General features: G+C 37.7%; 1 protein-coding gene across 1 annotated transcript; it reads left to right on the forward strand.

Moving 5' to 3' along the window:
- The first annotated feature begins 13,147 nt into the window (after positions 1 to 13,147).
- On the forward strand, positions 13,148 to 14,125 carry LOC122748312 (vomeronasal type-1 receptor 4-like). Its single transcript, XM_043993973.1, has one exon. It carries the CDS (start codon positions 13,148 to 13,150, stop codon positions 14,123 to 14,125), a length of 978 nt encoding a protein of 325 aa, XP_043849908.1.
- Positions 14,126 to 23,380: the final 9,255 nt, after the last annotated feature.

Genomic DNA, 23,380 nt, shown 5'->3' on the forward strand with positions numbered 1-23,380 from the left:
CTGGACTCTGGTCTGGATTCTGGTCTGGAAAAACTGGATTCTGGACTCTGGTCTGGAAAGCTGGATTCTCTTCTTTAACTATTTGAATTACTGTATTTTTACTAAACCTTAGCATAGCATTGTCAATGATCAAATTAATAAATTCTATTACATTCCCTCCTTTATATCCTTAGACTTCTAATAGAGGGTTGAGGTAGTTATGCAATCTGTAACACTTTTTACCACCATGTGTCTGGATCAAAGCCAAATTTAGTATGTGTTCATGACACCTGAAAATGTTACGGAAAGGTTATCATATCTCATGGTTCTGAGACAGCTAGTGATTGTGCTAGGCCACAGGTGAGTTCAACTGAGTGAGATAAAAAGATAAATAAGTTCAGTTAAATTAGGTTAAATTAGGAGGGAGAGAGGATGAATACTGGACTGTGCCTAGTAATTGTGCTCTACATAGTCACCATCATAAGCAAACCATGGACTTACGTATACCTGTCTCTCCTTTTGTTACACATATATTCTCTCCAGGGCCTGCATCAGAGTTCACAGCAAGTTAGTCTCTGAAATGATAAGTTTCCATACTTCCAAAATCTCATATTAATTTCACCAAAGATAGTATGATGGTAAAAATGCATGTTATGCTGCATAACTGAGAGTATATTAGTGATACATACAATAATTCCAAACCATACCCAGAGTATAATGACATATAAATAATAAATGAATATAAATAGCTGATTATATTAGACATTGTTACATTATCATCTTTTAGACATTATTACATAATCTTCTTTTAGCAAGTAGACCACATCATCTTATACATGAATTCTCTAGTATAACAGTAGCAGATACTTAAAGTGGTGATTAATTTATCAAAAAGAAGTAAGACTTCAATTAGCAAGATTCAATATTCAAGGTTTTCAGTGAGGTATCAAGCAATAGGGTTCAATAACCCTTTCTGGTCTTTTTTAGTTAAACAGAACACAATAAAAGAGAAAAGAGAAAGAAAAATAAATAAAATAAAACTCATTAGAACTCATGGTTCTCTCAAAAAGAAAGAGTAAAAAAGAATAATTCTGGTAGCTTCTGAGGCTGGATGGTCTCACCCACAGCATATACTTAAAATGTCTTTGAAAAGTCACTTAGTTTACAAAATTGGGTTTTTAAAGAAAAGCAAAAGAAACAAAAGTCAAAACAAAGCAAAACCAAAAACCAAAAATAAAAAGCAAAAGATTTGCTAAGCACCCTTTTGTGCTCTTAAAGAACTTAAAGGTGTGGTGAATTCCAGGTCTTTTCAGTGCCTTTCAAAAGTCAAAACAAAAACAAAAACAAAAAGGATTTTAAAAAATAGGTATAGGGTAGGGAAAGGGTGGGAGAAATTGAGGTGGGCCAGAAAACTAGGCCATGTACTTCAGTGCTTTGCCTGTAGAAGGAAATGCTTGTTAAATTTTAAGGTATTTAAGCTGCTAGAGTTTGGGGTATGCCACATTGTTTTAACTGGTTCCCCAATTCTCTGCATGCCAAAGTGGTAGGGGTTTCTGAATTGTCATTGATCTTTCTAATGCTGTCATAATGTTCTTTATGGTAGAAAATGTGGAGTTCTCTAGCATCAGTTTTGTCTGTGCCACTGATTTTCAATAAGGGCTGATTTAACTGATGAACTACCACATTCAGCTGATGCTGCTTAGCAAATGCTACAATTGTATCATTTCCTCCCCACTTTCCAAATTTCTTTAATTCGTCAACATATTCCTCAAAAGGGGAGTCATTTACTCTAAAAGACTCAAACTCTTGTCTATGGTTAATCATATAAGAAGCAGCTTCTTGTCTATGTCTGAGATGATTTCTACAGTGACCTTCTAGCTGGTCTGCTAAAGTCCTAAAAAGGCAATTTCTGTCTCCTGATACTTTACGAAGGCTGAGTCCCAAAGCATTTAACTGATCAGTGAGATTATCAAATGGGAACTGCCTATTTCCTCTGAACTCTCTTTGCTCTTTAACAGTTGCTATCATTAGGGTTTTTAGCTCTTTAGCGTCTACCTCAGGTCTATCTGAAATCTCTTCACCTATGAATGGTGCAGGCTTTACATGAGAGCAATGAATCCATGAGTCTTTTTCACCAATTTTAATGGCAGTAGGAGTTGTCAATAATACCTGAAAAGGTCCTTCGCAGGCAGGTTGGGTTCTACTGGTTCTCTAAAAATTCTTTACATATATTTTATCTCCTGGGTTGAAGTTATGCAATGAAAAGTCTAATGGTCCTGCCTGGACCACAGCTCCTGCCTCATGGAGTTCACGTAGTCTGGTTTGTAATTCCTGTATATAGGAGGCAACAGAAGTATCACCTCCCACCAGTGATGTATAAACTGGGGAAAAAGTTTTAGCTTGGATAGGAGGGTGACCAAAAAGCATTTCATAAGGAGATATATGAAGTTCTCCTCTTGGTCTACTGCATAGATAGAATAATGCCAATGGTAGAACATCAGGCCATTTCAAATGGGTTTCAGTACATAATTTGCCAATCATACTCTTAAGTTCTTTATTCATACGTTCAACTTGGCCTGAACTTTGTGGATGGTAGGGCGTGTGGAATTTTGGAGTCACTCCCAAGAAAGAGTAGATTTGGGATAAAATCGAATCAGTGAAATGTGTGCCTTTGTCAGAATCAATGCAGGCTGATGGGCCAAAACGAGGTACTATCTCTTTAAGAAGAATTTTGGCAACAAAAGCAGCTGTGGCTCGGGGGCTGGGAAAGGCCTCCACCTACCTAGTGAGCTGATCAACTATAACAAGGCAAAATTTATAATGTCCTGCTTTTGGCATAGTAATACAATCAATTTGTAAGTGCTCAAAAGGTGTATATGCTAGAGGACACCCTCCATAAGCTTTGGCCTTAAAAGCTTACTGATTATAAGATTGACATGTGTAGCAGCCCAAGCAGATTTGAGATGCTGTGTTAGTCACACCCACCTGGTACTATCGAGGTTCTCTTAATAGAGTCTACAATGCCTTGTGTACCAAAATGGCCTTTTCTGTGAACAGAGAGGCATACCTGGTGGTAGAATTTACGGGGAACACCCAGATGCCATTGATCTGTTTCGCCTTAAATTTCTTTTTCCACTTTTCTACTTCAGAATCGTCATAGGTTAGGTTGGAAGGAATATCCTCAGAAGGTGAAAGGTTAAATATATGTTCAGGAGCTTGTAATGCAGCAAGCTTGGCTGCAGAATCGGCTCGTGCATTTCCCTTTGAAACAGGATCACTATTCCCTGTGTGGGCAGGGCAATGTACAACGGCTAGGGAAGAAGGCAGTTTCAGGGCATCTAAGAGGTCCTTGATAAGGTCCCCATTGGCAATAGCCTTGCCCGAGGATGTTAGGAAGCCTCGTTGACGCCAAATCATACCAATAAAGTGGCATATGCCAAAGCCATATTTCGAGTCAGTAAAAATGGTGGCACTCTTATCTTTAGCTATATTACAGGCCTGTGTAAGAGCCACAAGTTCAGCAGCCTGTGCACTAAAATGGAAAGGCAGAGAAGTTGCCCAGAGGGTGTCATAATCAGAAACTACAGCAGCTCCAGTAAAACGGGTTCCCTCGCTCATAAATGAGGAACCATCTGTATAGAGTACAAGATCAGGATTTTCTAAAGGTGTATCAAAAAGATCATCACGGGGTTTTTCAGCCATATTAACTAAAGAAGCACAGTCGTGCAATGGTTCCCCCGAGAATGGTAAGTTAGGGAGTAGCGTTGCTGGATTAAGAACTGTGCAGTGTTTTAAAGTGATATTCTCATTACCTAACAGGGTTATTTCATACTTAGCCAGCCTTTGATCTGAAAAGGCTTGTGTCCTGTGACGTAGTAATAGAGCCCCTACTTTGTGAGGGCATTGCACCATTAGAGGGTTACCTAGGACCAAATCAGAGGCTTTTTCTACCAAAAGGGTTGTGGCTTCCACTGCCCTAAGGCAAGGTGGTGCTCCAGCCGCTACAGGGTCCAGCTGAGTTGAATAGTAGGCTATAGGGCGTTGGTTAGGCCCCAGAGATTGAGTCAGAACTCCAGAAGCCACCCCCCTTTGTTCATGCACAAAGAGAGTGAAAGGCTTACTATAATCTGGTAGTCCTAGGGCAGGTGCTGATAACAAGGCCCATTTTAATTCTTTTATGGCTGAGAGATGCTGGGGATCCAACTGTAAAATGTCTGGGACAGAACTTTTTGTTAGAGCTATGAGAGAGGTTTAGTAATTTCACCAAAAGAGGGTATCCATTGTCTACAGTACCCAGCTGCTCCCAGAATGGCTCTTAATTGCTTCTTAGTAGAGGGGGCAGAGAGTTGTTGAATGGCCTGGACTCACTTAGAAGAGACAGAACGAGTTCCAGCAGCCAAAATAAATCCTAAATATTCTACCTGGGGCAAACACCATTGTACCTTTGACTTGGAAACCTTGTGTCCTCTCTTGTGCAGCTCCAGCAGTAAGTGACAGCTATCTTCCTGACAAATTTCAGCATTAGGAGAGGCCAGAAGTAAGTCATCTACATATTGTACTAGTGTGGAGCCTTTAAAGGTAATAGAGGCCAGATCCTGCTGTAAAATTTGGGAAAATAATGTGGGACTGTCTACAAATCCCTGTGGGAGTCTAGTCCAGGTCCACTGTGTATTTTTCCAGGTAAAAGCAAATAAATATTGGAAGTCCTCATGTACTGGTATGGAGAAAAAGGCAGAGCAAAGGTCTACCACTGTGAAACATGTAGATTCATAGGGAATGGATGAAATTATCATAGCCGGGTTTAGAACTATAGAATGTCTAGGAATAACATAATTATTAATCGCTCAAAGATCTTGCACAAAACGATAAACAGGTTTACCCTCTGGCCCAGGCTTGGGTTTTTTAACTGGCAAAATGGGAGTATTGCATGGAGAGTGATGACATGGAATAATAATACCCTGGCTTTTCAAAGCCTCAATTATAGGTGTGATCCCTTCTATTGCTTCCCTAGACAATGGATACAGTGGAATGGAGGGGGGTGGTCCCCCCTTAACTTTAAAGGTAACAGGTATGGCAGACTTAAGGAGCCCCACCTCATTAGGGGATGAGGCCCATAAAGACTCAGGAATGTCAGAGGGAATTTTGGATACCTCCCCTGCTGTTCCTTGAGCTTCTGTAAATAAAATTGGTAATAAATGAACAGTATCCTCTGGCAATTGTAGGGAGACAGCCCCATCTGGAGCACAAGATATGGTTGCTCTAAGCTTACAAAGGAGATCACGACCTAATAAATTTACAGGGGCATCAGGCATGAGTAAAAATGAATGTTCTACTGTTAAGGGCCCCATAGATACCATGCAAGGATTCAATTTTGCCACTCTCTGGCTCTTTCCTGAGACTCCCACTACATTCAAAAATCCTACAGGTCTACACCCAGCATCTGGTTTGCTTACTAATACTGATTTAGAGGCTCCTGTGTCTAGCAGACAATCGTAATAAGTCTCCCCCACTTTTAGGGTGACATGTGGTTCATTACTCTGGGGAGGTGAATGGACTGGCACAAGTGTATTCAAAAAATCCAGATCTGGGAATATATGGCTTTCATTATCTATGTTCCATTCCTCCCCAAGACCCCGTCATTCCTGTGCCCTCCTCTGAGAGGGACCTTGGTTACCATTATTCTGGTACTGCCTTTCTGTATTCCTCCAAAAAGATCTATTTCTATTTTGATTTCACCTGTAATTAGAATTAGAATTTCTTCTCCAAGTCCTACATTCTCTCAATTCATGCCCCTCCTTACGACAGTAACAACACACCTTAGTGTCCTTGTTCCAGTGTTCACATGGCTGACTAGGAATCGCCGGTGCCAGAATGCTCTGTTTAGGGTGATCTGGACCTTCCTCATGTGAGTCAAAGACATAATTTGCAAGTTCCTTAATCCTATCTACTGTGAGAGTTCTCCAGTCTGGACATTGTGTCAGAAAGTATCTGTGTATTTCTGGCAGTGAATTATAAACAAATGTATTGAGAATGATATAGGAATCTCTTAAATCTACTGGATCCAATCTGGTGTACTGTCTACTGGCCTCACAAAGTCTATCATAAAATCTGTTTGGTCTTTCATTAGCCTCCTGAGGTAGGCTTAAAAATTTCTGCCAGTTTTCCAGTTTTCTAGAGCAAGATTCCATTCCCTTCAGAAGTGTTTCTCTAGCATCTTTTAATCTTTGGAAATCCCTATCATTATTATAATTCCACTCTGGATCCTTTAGAGGTCATTCCATATCGGCCTTACCCTTCACAACAAGGGCATTTCTGCTGAGATAATATCTGTAATCTCAGTTGGGGACAGTAAAGTTTCCATAAGGCAAGTAACATCAGCCCAAGTGGGTTGATATATATTAAATATAGTCCTTAACTGTGAAATTACAGTGTTTGGATTTTTCTCAAAACTAGGGATGATTGATTTCCATGCGCTCAAGTCACTTGGTTTAAAGGGGCTATATTTTCTGTCTTGAATTAGTGCTCCTTTTTTTGGTATGTTCTATAGTTTCCTGCAGGGGGAGCAGTTTCTGCTGATCTGATTCTAAACTTGGATCATCTCTAGTAGAAAGAGCCATCTTGATGGCTCTCTCCATATGTGACAATTTCCCCCATATTATAACAATGATAATAGCAAAAATAAAATCCTTAGTCGTATGAACTATGGATGTGGTATTAAAAGGTATTTCAATTGCAGGCATAAAATTTCTACTTATATTAAACGTATTTTCCCAAAGATTCACACTTAGACTATTATACAAAAAACTTTTTGCTGCCTGAATGAAGAAAAAACCTATAATGTTACGAAGGACCATTGAGTAAACTATTCCTCTAAGTCGGGACATTATGCTGTCCCAATACATTCCGATGAGAAAAATCAAAGGGATAGTAGAATATTCGAGCATCTTGCCCTTTAAACTGGGCTGGCTTTTCTGTTTAAAGCAAGGCTTTTAGAGGCTTAAAGCAAGGGAGATTAGGCAAATGAGGCAAAGTCAGTGGGCGTATTTAAGAGAAAGTCCCCTAAATTAGGTGGCTCATGGCCAAACTAGAGAGGGTAGGAGGGTCCTTAAGATCCCTTCGTGGTCGCCAAACTGTGATATTAAAATTGGATATTAGATCATAAATCTCCCCTACTTAACCTTTCCCTTAATTTATCTCCCAGACTAGTAAATGGAAGAAGCTTCTGGTTTTCTAGTTAGACCTTTTATTGTATGGTAGTCACAAGGTGATGTTGATTAGAAGGATAGGAAAGTAGAAATACAATACAAATCATCTTCAGTCTAGGCTTAGTCTATATTCCGTATAAAACTCACCAAAACCCAAGGCCACCTTTGGGGAGAGAGACCGAGTCAAGCGCGTGCTGTTAACCGAGAGCCGGGCCGAGTCAAACTCCAGTCCGCGTCTGTCTGTGCAGTGCAGCCAGGAGACCAGCGGAGCAGGAAAAAAGCCCCACTTCCTTCTCTCCTTGCCTTTTAAGCTCACACCCCAGAAGTCGAGTGCTCAGCAGGCAATCTGGTGTGCATCGCAGGCAGACTGGTGTGCGTAGCTCATGCTGTTGGTCTCTTCCCCAAAAGGGTGGTCCTAAAAACAAACTGGCGTCTCTCCATTATCTAACCGACTGTTAAAACTTTTTACCACAGTGGTGCAGTGGGTAGAGCACCGGCCCTGGATTCAGGAGGACCTGAGTTCAAACCCGGCCTCAGACACTTAACACTTACTAGCTGTGTGACTCTGGGCAAGTCACTTAACCCCAATTGCCTCACACACACAAAAAAAAAATTTAAAAAAAAGAAATAAGCATCTTGCTTTTCTGAAAGCAACTTATTGATTCATGTGGAATTAGATAATCCACACAGCAAAACAACTCAATGCAGGTTACACAACTCATATAGAAACATACACATATACCACATTACAGAAGAAATAATAAGACTACAACAGAGTCCCCAATTTTATTATTCTTCTGTCTTAAATATATCTTCCAGACAAGAAGTTATCAGAGTGAAGAGAGTTGGGACATTATAAAAGTGATGTCTTTTCCTTACTGAGAAGAAAGTCAATTTCTTGATGGTCATCATTGTAAGGTGTAGGAGGTAAGGAGATCAAATTCTAGAAATTGAGAGTACATAAATTGATGTTGAGAGATTGCATTACAAAGCAGAGAAGTTAAAAGAAAAGAGTAAAAAAGAAAGACTTGGGATCCCTCAGTACAAGCCCCAAAGTCCAAACCAGGCCGAGGTTACTAATGGAAGTACTCATAACAAGGTGTTAGTTCTCCTTCCTTTGCCTGTGACAACCTCTATACCAGCTGCTCCTCTGGCCTCTAGAGGTCAGGAAAGTTTCTCTTCTCTTCATGTTTAATTGATAAATTGGCCATTGTCATTATTAATTAGTAATTACAGATGGGGAATTCTCAAACAGTGGAACTCCTTAAAGACATTTTCATGTGGGACAAAAGTTCACTCTTTTAGACACATCCCTTTTCCCTTGGCAGACTAATGTCACTGGTCCTGCCCATGACATGATCATCACAAGCTCTGGAGAGAGATGAGATCAGAGAATCTAGGCCTTATTACTAGGACCTGCCTGTTGCATCAGAATTGCACAAACACACACAGAAAGAGAGAGAGAGAGAGAGAGAGAGAGAGAAGCAGAAAGGAAACATTCTACTTTGTGTAGCCCTTTCCTCCATCTTAGAAGCAGAGAATAAACAGGTATCTTTTTATGTGTTTCACATCTAGAAGCTTAAAAGCACAAAATCCTTCCAGTAACCAATTAAAGTGCTAGAGTATTATTCAGGCTCTGTATGTCATGGGATAGGAAAGAGATCTTGAAAATGCTGTGGGACCCTCCTGGGAAGTTTTCCTTGGGATCTTAGTGCATTCCTGTCTTTATTGACATTCCCTCTCCTATGTTGTGACCTCATACCCCCCCCCATGGATGACGTTTCAACATCCTTGGGTAAAAATGCTTCCAGTGAATTGTCTCTTAACTCCTTTGCCAGTCTCACTCGAGGCACTTTTCCTTTTTCTCCATAAGAGCTTCTATCACCATTTTTCTACATCCCTTAAGGATGGCACCAGCATGCTCTCTCTTTTTCTAATCTACTCCACTAATTTAATCTGTCACTTTGACTAATCTTCACATTTTCCTCCTCCCTATTTTTAAGCTCATTGTTTCTTAGCAGCTAGAGTCTCCTTTTCCTTATAATGTCTTCTCCAAGTCCTAATTCCTCTAGCCTCTTTCATCCACATATACTCTCCCTAACCATCTTTGATCTGATTCCTTTTTCAAACGTCTTTTACAGAAACTAGAAGCAGAAGGAACTAAGAGGATTTTGCTTTCATTCATGGTAACTCCCTACCTCAGTTTTATTTCTTTACAAGTTTCTCCAGACACTCACAAATGATTGTTTTTCCCTGACAGACTTGATTTACATAGAACTGATTATCTCCATTTATTTCATCATTTTTTCCTTTTGTGTCACCTTTATTTATTCTAAAATCATATGTTAAAATCCAAATACAAAATGCTATTTTGATGAGGGAAAGTAAGAAAACACAGATACACAATTATACATTTTTATATATATGTATGTATGTATGTATGTATATATAAATATATCCATGTATGTGTGTGGGTGTATATATATACATATACATATACATATACATATACATATACATATACATATACATATACATATACATATACATATACATATACATATACATATACATATACATATACATATACATATACATATACATATACATATACATATACATATACATATACATATATATATATATATATATATATATATATATATATATATAGTGACTGAGCAAGTCATTAAACCAATTTGCTTCAGTTTCCTCATCTGTAAAATGACAGTTGAAATAGCACCTACTACACATGGCTGTTTTGAAGGTCAGATGAGATGACAACTAGAAGGTGCTTGATACATAATAAGTGTCATATTTTAGCTAGAATAATTATTGTTTCCATAATTACTTAGGATAATTTTGGTTCTTAATTCTCAAAATTGTAGATTTATTTCTCATTTTACCTTTTTCTGGTTTTGTATGAATTGTCATGTTTGCCAATTGATAAAAAAAGCTCTTATTGTCTGTGTGTTCTCAGACATGAAGCTTAAATGTTTTTCCATTCTTAGAAAATGAAGGGACTGAACTAAATAAGGGAATATTTTTTCAGTTTTACCTCCTACCTCAGGAATCTTATCTGGGTCTTTAATGTAGCAAGTCAGTTTTTTCAAACTTCCCAAACTGACTCACTGTGCCAATGACTGCAGTGATATTTCCAAAACTTGTCATTCCACGTCAGACATCCCACAGGTCCCCTGCCCTTGTCTCTCAGATGAGAACTTTGCCTCATTTTTTTATTTTTAAAAAGAGACCATCATCCAAAAGCTTTTTTCTTACACTCTTTTCTTCATCTCAAACCTCTTAGAGGCCTTCAATTTCTATCTCCTCCTTTATTCACCTCAATTTAAGAAGTAGTCCCTCTTAAGGGAAATATCTCTACATGAACAAGCGATTTCACTGTATCTGTCTTCTCCAACATATTATCACCTCTATCATCCTCACCCTCTTATATGTTCAATCTCTCCTCATATTCTGGCTGCTTCCCTGGTGTCTCCAAACGTGCCCTCATGCCCCATATGTGATGAAAAACACCAACAGAACAGCAGCAACAACAGCAACAAACTCTCACTTGATCTATTCATTCCTGATTAATACCATTCCTTATCTGCCCTCTCTTTTTCTTTGCTCACCTCTGTAATAAGGCTGTCTATTGCAGGCCCCTTCTCTTTCTCTCTTCTTAACTGTCCATAGTTTGGCTTCTCATCTTATCATCAGCTGAATCTGCTCTCTCCAAAATTGCTAACAACCCCTTAATTACCATATTGAATGGACTCTTCTCACTTCTTATGGACATCTCCACAACCACTGACCCGCTGCTGATGGCCTTCTTCTCCTTGATATTCTTTGTTTTCATGACTATTTTCTCCTGGTTCTCTTCCTGCCTACCTGACTATTCCTTCTCAGCCTCCTTTTCTGAATCTTCACTCAAGCCAGACCTGCTAAACACTGGTATTCCACTGGCCTCTCTCTTTGATTCTTCTCTTCTCCCTATATGATTTTGCACTTACTGGTCTTATCAACTCCTACAGATTAGATATTTTCTCTGTGCTGATGATGCTCAAAGCTGTATGTCCAGCTCTAATTGCATCTCCCATCTTCACCTGACTTTTGGACATTTTTTGACTAGGTGTTCTTTCAACATCTTATTTATTAAATGTCCAAAACTGAACCCAGTATCTTTCCCTCAAAACCTTCCCATCTTCTGAACTTTCCTATTATTTGGAAGGCACCAACATCTTTGTAGTCACCCAGGAGGACAAATGAAATGTCATCCTTTATACTTACACTCTCACCACCCCTTATGCAAACTCTTGTCAAGACCAGTTGATTTTGCCTTTATAACATCTCTCCTAAGCAACCTCTTCTTTCCTCTGATACTGCCACCATCCTGCTGCAGGACTGTCTTTTACATTTCTTTGCATCTCCAATTCTTAGCACAGTGTTTGGCAGTTAGTAAGTTCTGAATAAATGTTTATTGAATTACTGACTGACAAAATGACCTCCGAGGTTTATTCCACCTCTGCTTCTACAAGTTTCTCCTTCATCACTGGTATATCAATTCTAATTATTCTTCATGATGGTCTTATTGTGAATACAGACTGAGAAAACTGCAATGCAAGATGGTAACTTGTGTTATGGTGTGATGTTTCCTTCCCTTAATACGTTTTGTCACCTGCTTCATGATATCATCATGGAGAACCTTCTAATTAGTCTTTCATTTAGTTCCAATTTCCTTTTTATTTTCTGCTTTAATTTACAGGATGTGTTTGCTAAGACAAGGAGAACCCAGAGACATCTCTACACCAGAATGAAAATGAGAAATATGAAAAATAATTATAGAAGGGCAGTAACAGTATGTGATATATGTATAAGCTATGTATTTGCTCAGTGTAGTCTCAGATAATATTTAGGAAGTACTCAACACAGTGAATGGCAAATACTAGGGATTATTTAAATACTAGGTCATAATACTGTTGTTGATTAAAATTCTTGTTGTTGCTACATTGGTATTTATACTACTACTTTTATATATCTTATGCCTTTTTAGGTCTGTCTTTTAAAAATGGAGATATTAGGTATACTGCTATAATTTTCATTTCCATCACTTTTGATATATTATTTTCTTGAGGATAGGGATCATTTCTTTATTTTTCATCCCAAGTACCTGGGACATTACCTAGCACTAAATCTGTGTTTAACAAAGGCTTCTTTATTAACCACTTCATTCTCTACATTTGTCTTTTATCATAAAATGATGATTTTTTACATTATATATACCAAAATGTATAAAATATTATAGAATTAATGTATCACTTGATAATATTTCAAAGGACAGATATGATCATTTCCTTTTTTTAAAAGATATTTTATTTTGTTAAATGGTTAGAGGAGTTTTGTAATTCCTAAACTATTCAATTTAAGATTTAAAACATTTCCTATAATCTTTATTACAATGAGAATGGCATAAAAAGTCTTTTCCCTCACTTCCTAACTATTAATTTTCATCATTTTTCCTAAGGTGACATAGATAAATTATTGTTAATAAAGCCTATACTCAATAATAATTAATTAATATATTTATACTATTTTTATGCTGACAAATCACTTGTCATACTGTCTCATTTGTTCCCCTCGAAAATCGTGGATATTAGCTATTTATTATCCAATTTAATAGGAGAGACAACAGGATTAGAGAAGTAACTTTTTTGACAAGGTAACATGATTTTATGTAGTAATTTTTTATTTTAGAAAAAAAATTAAAACAAATCTCAGTAGGCCTCACCACCCCTCCAGCTGCATTCTATCAAAATTCATCCCAACACAAAGGTCATCCCAGTATTGCACAAATGAAGCCCAATTCTCTTCAATAACACACTTTAGAAAATTAACAAATATTTCCTTTTGTCCTATGACTTGTCAGCACTGACCACTGTTCTATTTCCCAAGACTTGAAGAAAATGATGCTTATTTCCCAAGTCTTGGGCATTCTCATTCTTATTCAGATGGGAGTTGGGATTCTTGGGAATTTCTTCCTCCTGGGCCTATACACCTTCACTTTATTCATTAGACACAGACTGAGGCCAAAAGAGTGCATTTTTGTCCAATTAGCCTTGGCCAACTCCAAAGTGCTTCTCTCCAAGGGAATCCCTCAGGTGATTGTTGGCTTGGGCTTCCAAAACTTCTTGGATCTTCTATGGTGTAAATTGATTATTTATGTTCATGGTGTGGCCCGGAGTGTGTCTCTCAGCATCACCTGCATCTTGAGTGGTTTTCAGGTCATCACCATCAGTCCTAGGAACTCCAGGTGGGCAAAACTCAAAATCCAAGCCCCAAAGTGCACTGTCCCTGCCTGCTTCTTGTGCTGGTGTTTTTACCTGCTGATAAATTTCATATTTCTTGGGACTATGCATGACTCACGGTATCTGACTAATAATACCAAGATCTGGAAACTAGGCTATTGTTCAATTTTAACTCCTGCTTCTTTTAATGCTGCATTTTCTGCACTTGTGTTTTCAATTCCTAATTTTATATGTATTGGATTCATGATCTCAACCACTACCTACTTAGTGCTTTTCCTGCACAGACACCACCAGCAAGTCCAAAGTATTCGCAATCCTCAGCTTTCTCCCAAGATATTCCCTGAGCAAAGAGCCACTCATGCTGTCATCCTACTAGTGAGCACATATGTCTCCTTGTATTCCATTAATTCTGCCTTGGTATTATATTACTTTACATTTGACAAACATCAGCCCTGGTTCATGGCCACCTTAGATCTCCTAGCAGCATGTTTCCCAGCCATCAGCCCTTTTGTGCTGATCTTCTCTGACTCCCAAGTCCTCAAATATTGGTATGACCTATGGCATAGGGCTTATTCTTGGCTGCTATGCCACAATGTCCTCAACCATACTAACTGCCAGTTTCCTGACCTAACAGTATGAAAGACAAATATCTTCCAGAAGCTGGTGAGAGTGTGTCAAAAACAGTGGAATCTAAGGATTTTAGGACCTAGTAATAGAAAGGATGTCTGTGATCATGCATCCAAACTCTTTCCTCTTTTAGAATAGAGTATTCAGTGTGCACACATGGAACATCCTGCCTTTGGTAACACCAATTACAAGTGACAGTCATTTCTTAAACATGCCTCCTGATTTCAAATGTACTTTGCCTTCCATTAAACCAATGATGTAAAAACTCACATAGAAAGAGAGGTCAATGAGGCAAACATAAGGGTACCTGGGAAGTGCACAATGATTTTGTTATAAAATGTAATATTGTCTGTTTTAGAGGCAGCTCGTGACTCATTGATAGAGCACTGGGCCTGGAGTCAGAAGATCTGAGTTCAAATCCAGTCTTGGATTTGAAAATCAGAAATGGAGTCATGATGGGACAGATATGCCCCTGAAAGGTATGGGGGGGGGGAATCTCTTGTTTTCTTGCATTTTTATAAATTTCACGAGTTTTTTTCAAAATTACATTTCAATCCACTACAAGTCAAAATCAAGAGTATCGTGGGCCACAGTGTGGTGTCATGGCCATATGTTTCATACCTTTCCATTAGATCAAACCAGGACTTTTGTTGAATGAACATTTTTCATGTCTCCCCCTTCATCCTCAAGTCCTCTGAGTTGAAATGGTCCCCAATTATTTTGTGAGGAAATACGACATAGAGAATAAGGAGCCAAAATTAGAAAGAGAAATGCTTGGGTTGTAATCCTGTCTCTATAATTTAGGAACACCATAACATTTAAAAAATCTTGAACTTACTGATTCTCTTTTCTCATCCATATAATTGAGATATTAATACTCTTTGCAATGTCTTTGGATTGTTCTCTTTAAGGCCAAAAATTCCTTTCAGAAAAAACTTTGAAAAGTTAAAAACAGTAAGTTTATATGTTTATCATTACAGTGAATGATTATCATAATAATTTTACTTTGCTTTTTTCTCTTTAATTTCTCTGGAACTCACCCTTCACTCTGTTATAATTTTAGCCAGACATCATTTTAACATAGCAGCCCCTCCAATCACATCAAATAACTAGATTTTACTTCTATGACATGTTCCTCCTCCAGTTTGATGGAAATATGAACTGAGATCCCCCTGTCATTATGGGTCTTTTGGTCTGAGAGAGATGGCCAATAGACCTCCTTTTGTTAATAACCTGTCAATCTTTAATAAAATGATTAAATAACCCAGAAACTGTGTCTCTCATATTTTTTTGTCAGAACATATTTTTTTCAAAAGGCAGACTAGTGGCAGCTGGAGTCAGAAGGACCTGAGTTCAAATCTGGCCTCAGACACTTAACACTTACTAGCTATGTGACCCTGGGCAAGTCACTTAACCCCAATTGCCTCCCCCAATAAATAAATAAATTTTAAAAGGCAGATTAACCATTGGATAATACGGTCTGAAAATTTTTCTGCAGCTTTGCTCTATGAGTAAGGTTAGATAACAATCTGGTTAATCCTATCCACCCACCTTTCAGGCTAAGTATTTGGAAAACCCATATTATGAATTTAACACTATATAAATATCAAATATGGTTATGTGTACATATATACCTGTGAGTGTGTATAGAGAGACAGACAGACAGAAAGTTATTGCGATCTGTGCCTATTATGTAGGATCTTAAATAATTCCTCAAATTGATAATTATTTAATTAACTCCTGTGTAAGTACTTTGTTCTGCCAGGGGAAATTGGACCATGCCCTGCCATTAGACCACATTTCTTAGGTCTTTCTTTCTTACTTTTTTTTTTGGTCAGGGCCAAAACCAATCATTCAGAGAGAATCTTATGACATTTTAGGCCAGCATATTTTAAGGTAACCTAATGATAACAGGTGTGAATTAAAAGTATTAGTAAAATGTTTGAAGTACACGTTTATATTGGATAATTTATATGGTTATGGGTATTGGAAGCTGAATACTTAGGGCAGCTCTTTTTCTAGAAAGCCTCGAAGATAGGTAAAAGAGGCAGAGGTCAAAGGATTGACCCTGCTTTTTGAGGAAACAGGGGAAAGGGTTATATGGAACTGGGAATTGTCAGGACAAGTGCTGTATAAATGATGACTTACTATTTCTTCACTTAGATGAAATTCCTTCGTACTTGATAACTTTGTATGGGGTTTTAGATGTGACTGGTATGCAGTGCCAATGGTGATGAGATGGGTGATTTTCTGTGTAAATTTAGAAACACATTCAACTGAATTGAGGTCGCCTGATTGGTAATGGGGTTGGTTTCAAGTTTTGAATATACAATATTCTTTGTGATATTGTTATATTTCTAAAATTTCTTATATTATGAAATTTGATAAACTATCATGTCAGATGCTTTTAGAAAAGCAATTTCTCTAGTAATCTGGATGTTGCTGAGTTATTACTTATTAAAGAAAAAAAAGTTTGAAAACTGTTATGTCATTTTATCAAGCCTGTTGACCATAGATGGTAATGATCTGAAGTACTTTCGTTTAAGAAATTATAGGCTTCCAAGTTTGCCTGTATTTAAGAAGGAGCACCTAAATTTTGGTCTATCCCTTATGAAAATTGTAAGATTTTCAGTTAAATTACATGGGATTATTATGATAAAGCTTATTTGATTGGATATTTTGGGGCACTTTTTCACTTAGCAAACTGAATCTCCTCCTGATTGCACTTTTTGATGACAGGGTAGTAATTAGCAATTTGTTTATTGTACTTTTCAGAGTTATTTATATCAAAGGCATTTTAGAGAAACTTAGGTTTTGGTTCTGGTTTTGCTTTTTTTGTGGGGCAACGAGGGTTACGTGATTTGCCCAGGATCAAACAGCTAGTAAGTGTCAAGTGTATGAGGCTGGATTTTAACTCAGGTCCTCCTGAATCCAGGGCTGGTGCTTCATACACTGTGCCACCTAGGTGCCCAACTTAGTTTTAATAAATTCCTATTTTTAATATTTATTTTGCTTTAAGAATTGAATGAGCAATAAATGTCAGTCTGAAAGTTTACAGTTATGTCTATGAGAACTTAGAGTTTTCCTATATTACATCATTAGCTTCTGTGTGCCTTTTTATATCAGGATAAATGTTAAGCTTTTCTTAAAGAAAGATAAAAACTTTTAGAAAGGAATGTTTAAGTAAATCCTTTGTAGTGAGCTCTCAAACTCATGACAGGATCACTCCAAAAAACATCCAAATAATGCCATAGGACAATGCCTGGAGCAGCAAAACTCACAGAAGAATGTGCTGAAATCATCTTCTAACCAAGAACGGTTTGGAAGGTTAGAAGGAGGGAGCTGCTATACTGAGACAGGAATGGAGCCCAACACCACAGTCACCCTGACAGAGATTCAGTCACATGGAGGCCTCATCAGAGGAGACCCCCAGAGCCTCTGAATCAGCTGAAGTGCCAGTGTCATCTGGAACTAAACTCACAGTCTGGTGAGAGGGCTGAGCCCTTGGCAGGGGGGAGACTACAGGGGTCTATGCTGGTGCTGAAGCAGAACTTGAGTTTTTCACCCCTGCTGTGGATCAGGAGGTAGGCTTGAGTAGCAGTGACCCAGGTGAGGGAGAGGCACAGGCTCATAGAAGCTGACAACCACAACACACAAAGCTGGTTGATTAGCAAGTTGGCCTGGGGTCATCCATAGACCAAGAAACAGTCCAAGCAAGTGAAGAACCTGATTCTCCTTAAGTAAAATCTTTTGTATGAAGCTTAAGTAAAAAATCTTTTGTGTGATTCTTAGAAGACCTGATAACTTTTATTTGTAACCAATTTATTACAATTTGTGGATCCAGTAATATGGATCACAATTGTGTCTAGTCCTACTGTGTTTTTACTGTTTGAAGTAAAACTTTTTTTGAACCCTGAATATCTTTTTTGAATTTCATTCTTAGATTTGTTGTGTCCTTTGACCAACATTAACTGAGTGTTTTCAAGAAGATTACCAGCAGCTTAATGGGAGTGACATCTGAGATCTAAGGCTACTGGATATCTGTCCCTTGGAATAAGATTAATTTAGGTAGGGTAAGGTTGGACTCTCAATTCATTTTCCTTTCAAGACATCTGCCCACCTGGTTCCATATACTTGACTGCTCATACTTATCCAGAGTCTTGAGCTAGGACTTTAGAACCTATATTGATGTGTTATATTCATGTCCCTGCTTCTTTCTCTCATATCAAATCTATCTATGGCAAGATAAATTGTGTGTGGGGAGTTGGAGGTGTTGCAGGGGGGGCTGGTGGTGAATCTCTTACTGTTGTTAATGTGAGATTAGAATTAATACATAGTCAAGGATATATGATCCTTAATAACTGAATCTACCCAAAGCTAGAAATATTGGCACTCTAACTGATATTATTCCAATCTGACTCCCCATATGATCATTACTTTTCCCTGTGCATCTTAAAAACAAATGGGGGGGGGCAGCTAGGTGGCGCATTGGATAGAGCACCGGCCCTGGAGTCAGGAGTACCTGAGTTCAAATCCGGCCTCAGACACTTAACACTTACTAGCTGTGTGACCCTGGGCAAGTCACTTAACCCCAATTGCCTCACTAAAAAATTTAAAAAAAAAGAAACAAATGGGGGAATTAGAGAAATGATTATTAATAACCAATTACTAATATTGAGGAATCTGGGTTTTTTTCTGCTTCCTCATTAAGAGTCTAACCTCTCAAGAGCATTTCTAACCCAGCCCAAAGTGTCACCCCATCCAAACCATCTTATATAGGTTGAAGTCCTACCCCATCACTGTTCATTGTTCATTGACTAGGTGGAGGTGGATTCCTTTTGTATACATTGCCCCAGGTGGGAGTGCTCTGGCTTGAGATGAGTCCCTTTGTCCAAGAGTGACATGTTCAAAGTCACAACACCCAGTCCCTCATTAGAATGAGCCAACCTCTCATTAAAATATTCATTCACTTATTAATGATTGTATTAATTATGAAATAAATTATGAAATAATTTTATTGACTATTAAATATAAACTATTAACCAATCAGTGTTGATTTCTGCCCATCAAGTACAACCCCTTCTCCAAGAGTATTTAAGCATTTAGGGGCCTCCAAAGTTTGTCTGCAACTTCCAAAAGGCCTAATTACCTCATGTTATTATTTGCTAGACATAATTAATAAATTATTATTTATCCACAAATTATGTCTCTCAGATTTTTCATTCATCATAACACATCAAATAAATGTAGTCATAGTGTTTTTCTGTCCTTGGTAATGCTTTGTATTAGCACTTCTTTTACGCAAGTCATGTTATCATTGTGGTATCAGGGGTATTCTCATTTTAACTTTTAAAAAAATTAGAATTTGTCATCAATTTTTTTAAACTTTGTGTTCCAAATTGTCTTCCTCCATCTCTCCCACCCACCCCAAGAACTCAAGCAATTCAATATAAGCTATACATGAACAGTCATGGAAAACATTTCCACATTAGCCAGGTTGTGAAAGAAAACAGACATAAACAAACTTCAGATAAGGAACTAACAAAGAACTATGCTTCAATCTGTATTTAAATGCCATCAGTTCTCTGTACACGGGTTACATTTTTCTTAAGACCTTCAGAGTTGTCTTGGATCATTGTATTGCTGTAAACAACTGAGTCATTCAAAGCAGATCCTCTCATAATATTGTTGTTATTTTGTATACAGTACGTATCACTTTGCATCAGCTCATGCAGTTCCTTCTAGGTCTTTCTGATAGCAGCCTGCTCATCAAAAAATGAGAATTTGTATATTCACAGCAGGACACAAGAAGACAACTGAATATGACTTGTTGGACCTCCATCTCATACCACTTGCTTTATAATACCTATATACACATACATATATAAGTACTTACATATATATTAATATGGGTATTCACATACATGCATATGCAAACATTATATTGACCATATATGTTATTTATATGTACATAATTTTATATTATGAATTTGATATAAGAATTGCCAAAATTCATATGATATACAATTATACATACCCATGCACATGTATATGTACACATATAATGTACCTCCATAGAAACATATACCTGTGCATACAAATATGCACATATGCATTTCAAAGACTGCATTTTATTCTATTGCTTTTCTGTGTTTCCTTCTGATCTTCCTTATTTTTTTCCCCTCTGTCCATTGACAGTTTTTCAATGACACAGATTTTTGGCATGACTATTGCTAATCCTCTCTTTAAAATCCCAATTTAAGAATTAAGATTAAGGTGCCTTCTAATAATTGTGCACAGTCAAGAAAAATTAATTCACACAGTGTTTATGTCCAAAACTGCACAAATATTTCTGAACCTAATTCCATTACCTCTCCATTAAATGGTGGATAACATGAAACATTGCACGTCCTCTAGAGACATGGTAGATCATTAAATTCATCAACCGTGTTAAGTAGTTCAAAGTTTTTTATCTAAAGTATTTTTCATTGTATGCTTCTCTGCCCCCTCTTATGTGCTCCAAATCCATGCTGATTTCCTTGTTTAGACTAATGTCCTTCTACACCAAATTGTTTTCTTGTGTAATTCAGTTAAAAGTGAGTCTCCTATATTCCTATTTCCCCTTCTTTTCCTCTATTTTTGTATATGCCTTTTCTAGTGAATCCCAATTATACTAACACTAATAGCAATTTCTACTTCCTTCTTCCTTTTTCACTAGTGTATTCCTCCCTTTATTGTCCCTTTTCTTTATCTTTCTCAAACCTCAGAATGTAAACAATTCACCCTAATTCCTCTGGTTTTGTTCTTTATAGTTATGTCTCTCAGTATTCTTTGAATATATTAAGGTCCTAGGAATTTGGTGAGTTTTTCCCATAATAGATTATTAGAACAATTTTGTTCATACCCAATGGTGCAAATAAATTAACATTTCTAAGGTTTCCACATTCATGTTTGTTTTGTCAGATTTCTACTCAATTATCATCTTTTTTATCAGACAAACTTAAAGTTTTGCTTTTCACTTCCAGGTAAGAAGAACAAAAAGAAGGCAAACTAGATTTCTTTTTCTGATCAACATGGCCTCTGAAACCTCTCTAAAATGGAAATTATGTTCCAAAGATAAAGCTATTTCAGATGGTTCCATGGTTGAGAAAACCAAGAATCTGAAAGAAGTTTAAAAACCCAAGAACTGATGCTTACTGATCCTGAGATCAATCACCCTACCTCCCCCACCTCCCATGCTACTGACAACAAAGCTACACTAGCACACCCAATCATGTGACACGGGCTTTCATCAAAACTTAGTCCTGCAGCCAGTTTTCTTCTTTCTAATGGTGTAGAGACCATGGTTCAAGGTTACAGAAGTTTACTTGGACCTCAATAGCATACTTGGCCAAAGCCTTGCAGGTACAAAAGCCTATTGGGGTCTGAATCCTTACTAACTGTATGCCCTTGAATAAATAACAGCCTCCATTTTCCCCAGTTCTCAACTGTAAAATGAAAATAAGTGTTTCTACAGCCATGTATCAAAGGAGATAATGTAAAGAGTTTGCTACACTGTGCAGTATGGCATAGTATTCTCTGTATACATGCTAGTTATTATTATTATAGCTTTCCTTATATTATCATCGCTAATTCATAGCTCTACCAACAACGTATTAATATACCTGCCTTTCTTAACTCTATAGGTTGCTATATATAGATGTTATTTTTATCTTTGTCATTTTTCTCTGTGCTCTGTCTGATCTGTACAATCATAAACATTTTATTTTGGGTTTTGTAGTTCCTTTCTGTGAGGAAATAGGTAATGGTCTCCTCTCAATAAGGATATAAGAGCCACCATTCAGATTACACTCCTCTGGACCTGTTTGAGGACAAAGGCCTCAGTCCTCCTCCTTCCCTCCAGCAAACAAGATCACATGGTTTAAGGAGCCCTGAGCTGGTCTCAATAAGGTCCTCTTCTGGGTTGTGTCCATAAAAAGGAAGATTGAAGAAATGTCCCTATGTCACTTCCACCATTGGCTAAGAATCCAAAGAATATGATGGAAATTGGGGTTAGGAATGCTACATTCTGGTTAGCTAGTTTTTGTGTGTAGATTGTAATCCTTGAGTAATTGATCAATGAAGAAAAAGAGGAGGGTCCATTCACATTAAGGACTAAGGGTTAAAACGGAGCCTGTGAGCCCTCATTCTTTGCACCCACCAGCTGCACAATGGGTGACCATTCTTGCAAGAATGACAATAAATTGTGATAAGTAAAACTAAATCACCTTATCTGCCCCCCAGTGTGAGGGAAACTAGCCAGAATTTACTTATAATTAGAAGGTTCAGCAACAGTTTAGGCATTATGCATTTATTAAAGTATATTAGAAGTTAGTAAAGAGAGAACATGTGTGTCTGAAAGAAGGGAAATACCTAGATCAGATCTATGAAAGAGAGAGAGAGAGCTTAGAACAACTGAAGATGGCCCCCAGATATATTAAGCAAATGGGGTTAAGTGACTTGCCCAGGGTCACAGAGCTAGTAAGGGTCCGAGGTGAGATTTGAACTCAGGTTTTCCCAACTTCAGAGTCAGTGCTCTATCCACTGTGCCAGCTAGCTGCCCAAGACTAGACTTTCTAAAGTATGTTAAACAATCTCTTAATTACCATATTGATCTATCTAATTATCTCATTGATCTATCTGCAGCTTTTGACACTGTAGATGATCTTTTTAATACTCATGTTTTTATGACTTTAATCTCTCCTGGTTCTCCTCATACCTACCTGACTGATCTCTCTCAGCCTTGTTTTCTATATCTTCTTTCAAACCTTGTGTGGTGAACATTGGTGATTCACAGGCCTCTCTAGTGGAACTTCTTCCCTTCTCCCTTTATAAAAATTTACTGAGTAATCATAACAGCTCCTACAGATTACACTCTATGCTGATAATTCTAACTTCTCCATTGACATCTTGTCACAACTCTCCACTTGCCTATTGGACATTTTGGAGCGGATGTCTTGTTGAAATCTTTAATTTCATTGTCCAAAACGGAATCTATGATCTTTCCCTTAAAAACATCTCATCTTCTTAACTTCCCAATTATTTTAAGGATACAAACATCTTTATATTCATCCAGGCTCACCAATTAGGTTTTATTTTTACAGTTTTATTCTCTCACCTTACCCCCATATCTAAATGGCAGTTAAGACTAGTTGATTTTACCTTTATAACATCTGTACTATCAACCCCTTCTTTCTTCTAATACTACCACATTCCAGGGCAGGACCT

The sequence above is a fragment of the Dromiciops gliroides genome, chromosome 3 (genome assembly GCF_019393635.1).
Source record: "Dromiciops gliroides isolate mDroGli1 chromosome 3, mDroGli1.pri, whole genome shotgun sequence".
Taxonomy (NCBI): Eukaryota; Metazoa; Chordata; class Mammalia; order Microbiotheria; family Microbiotheriidae; genus Dromiciops; species Dromiciops gliroides.

Coding starts and splice junctions, on each gene's coding strand:
- LOC122748312 (XM_043993973.1), top strand. CDS start 13,148: ATGCTTATTTCCCAAGTCTTGGGCATTCTCATTCTTATTCAGATGGGA.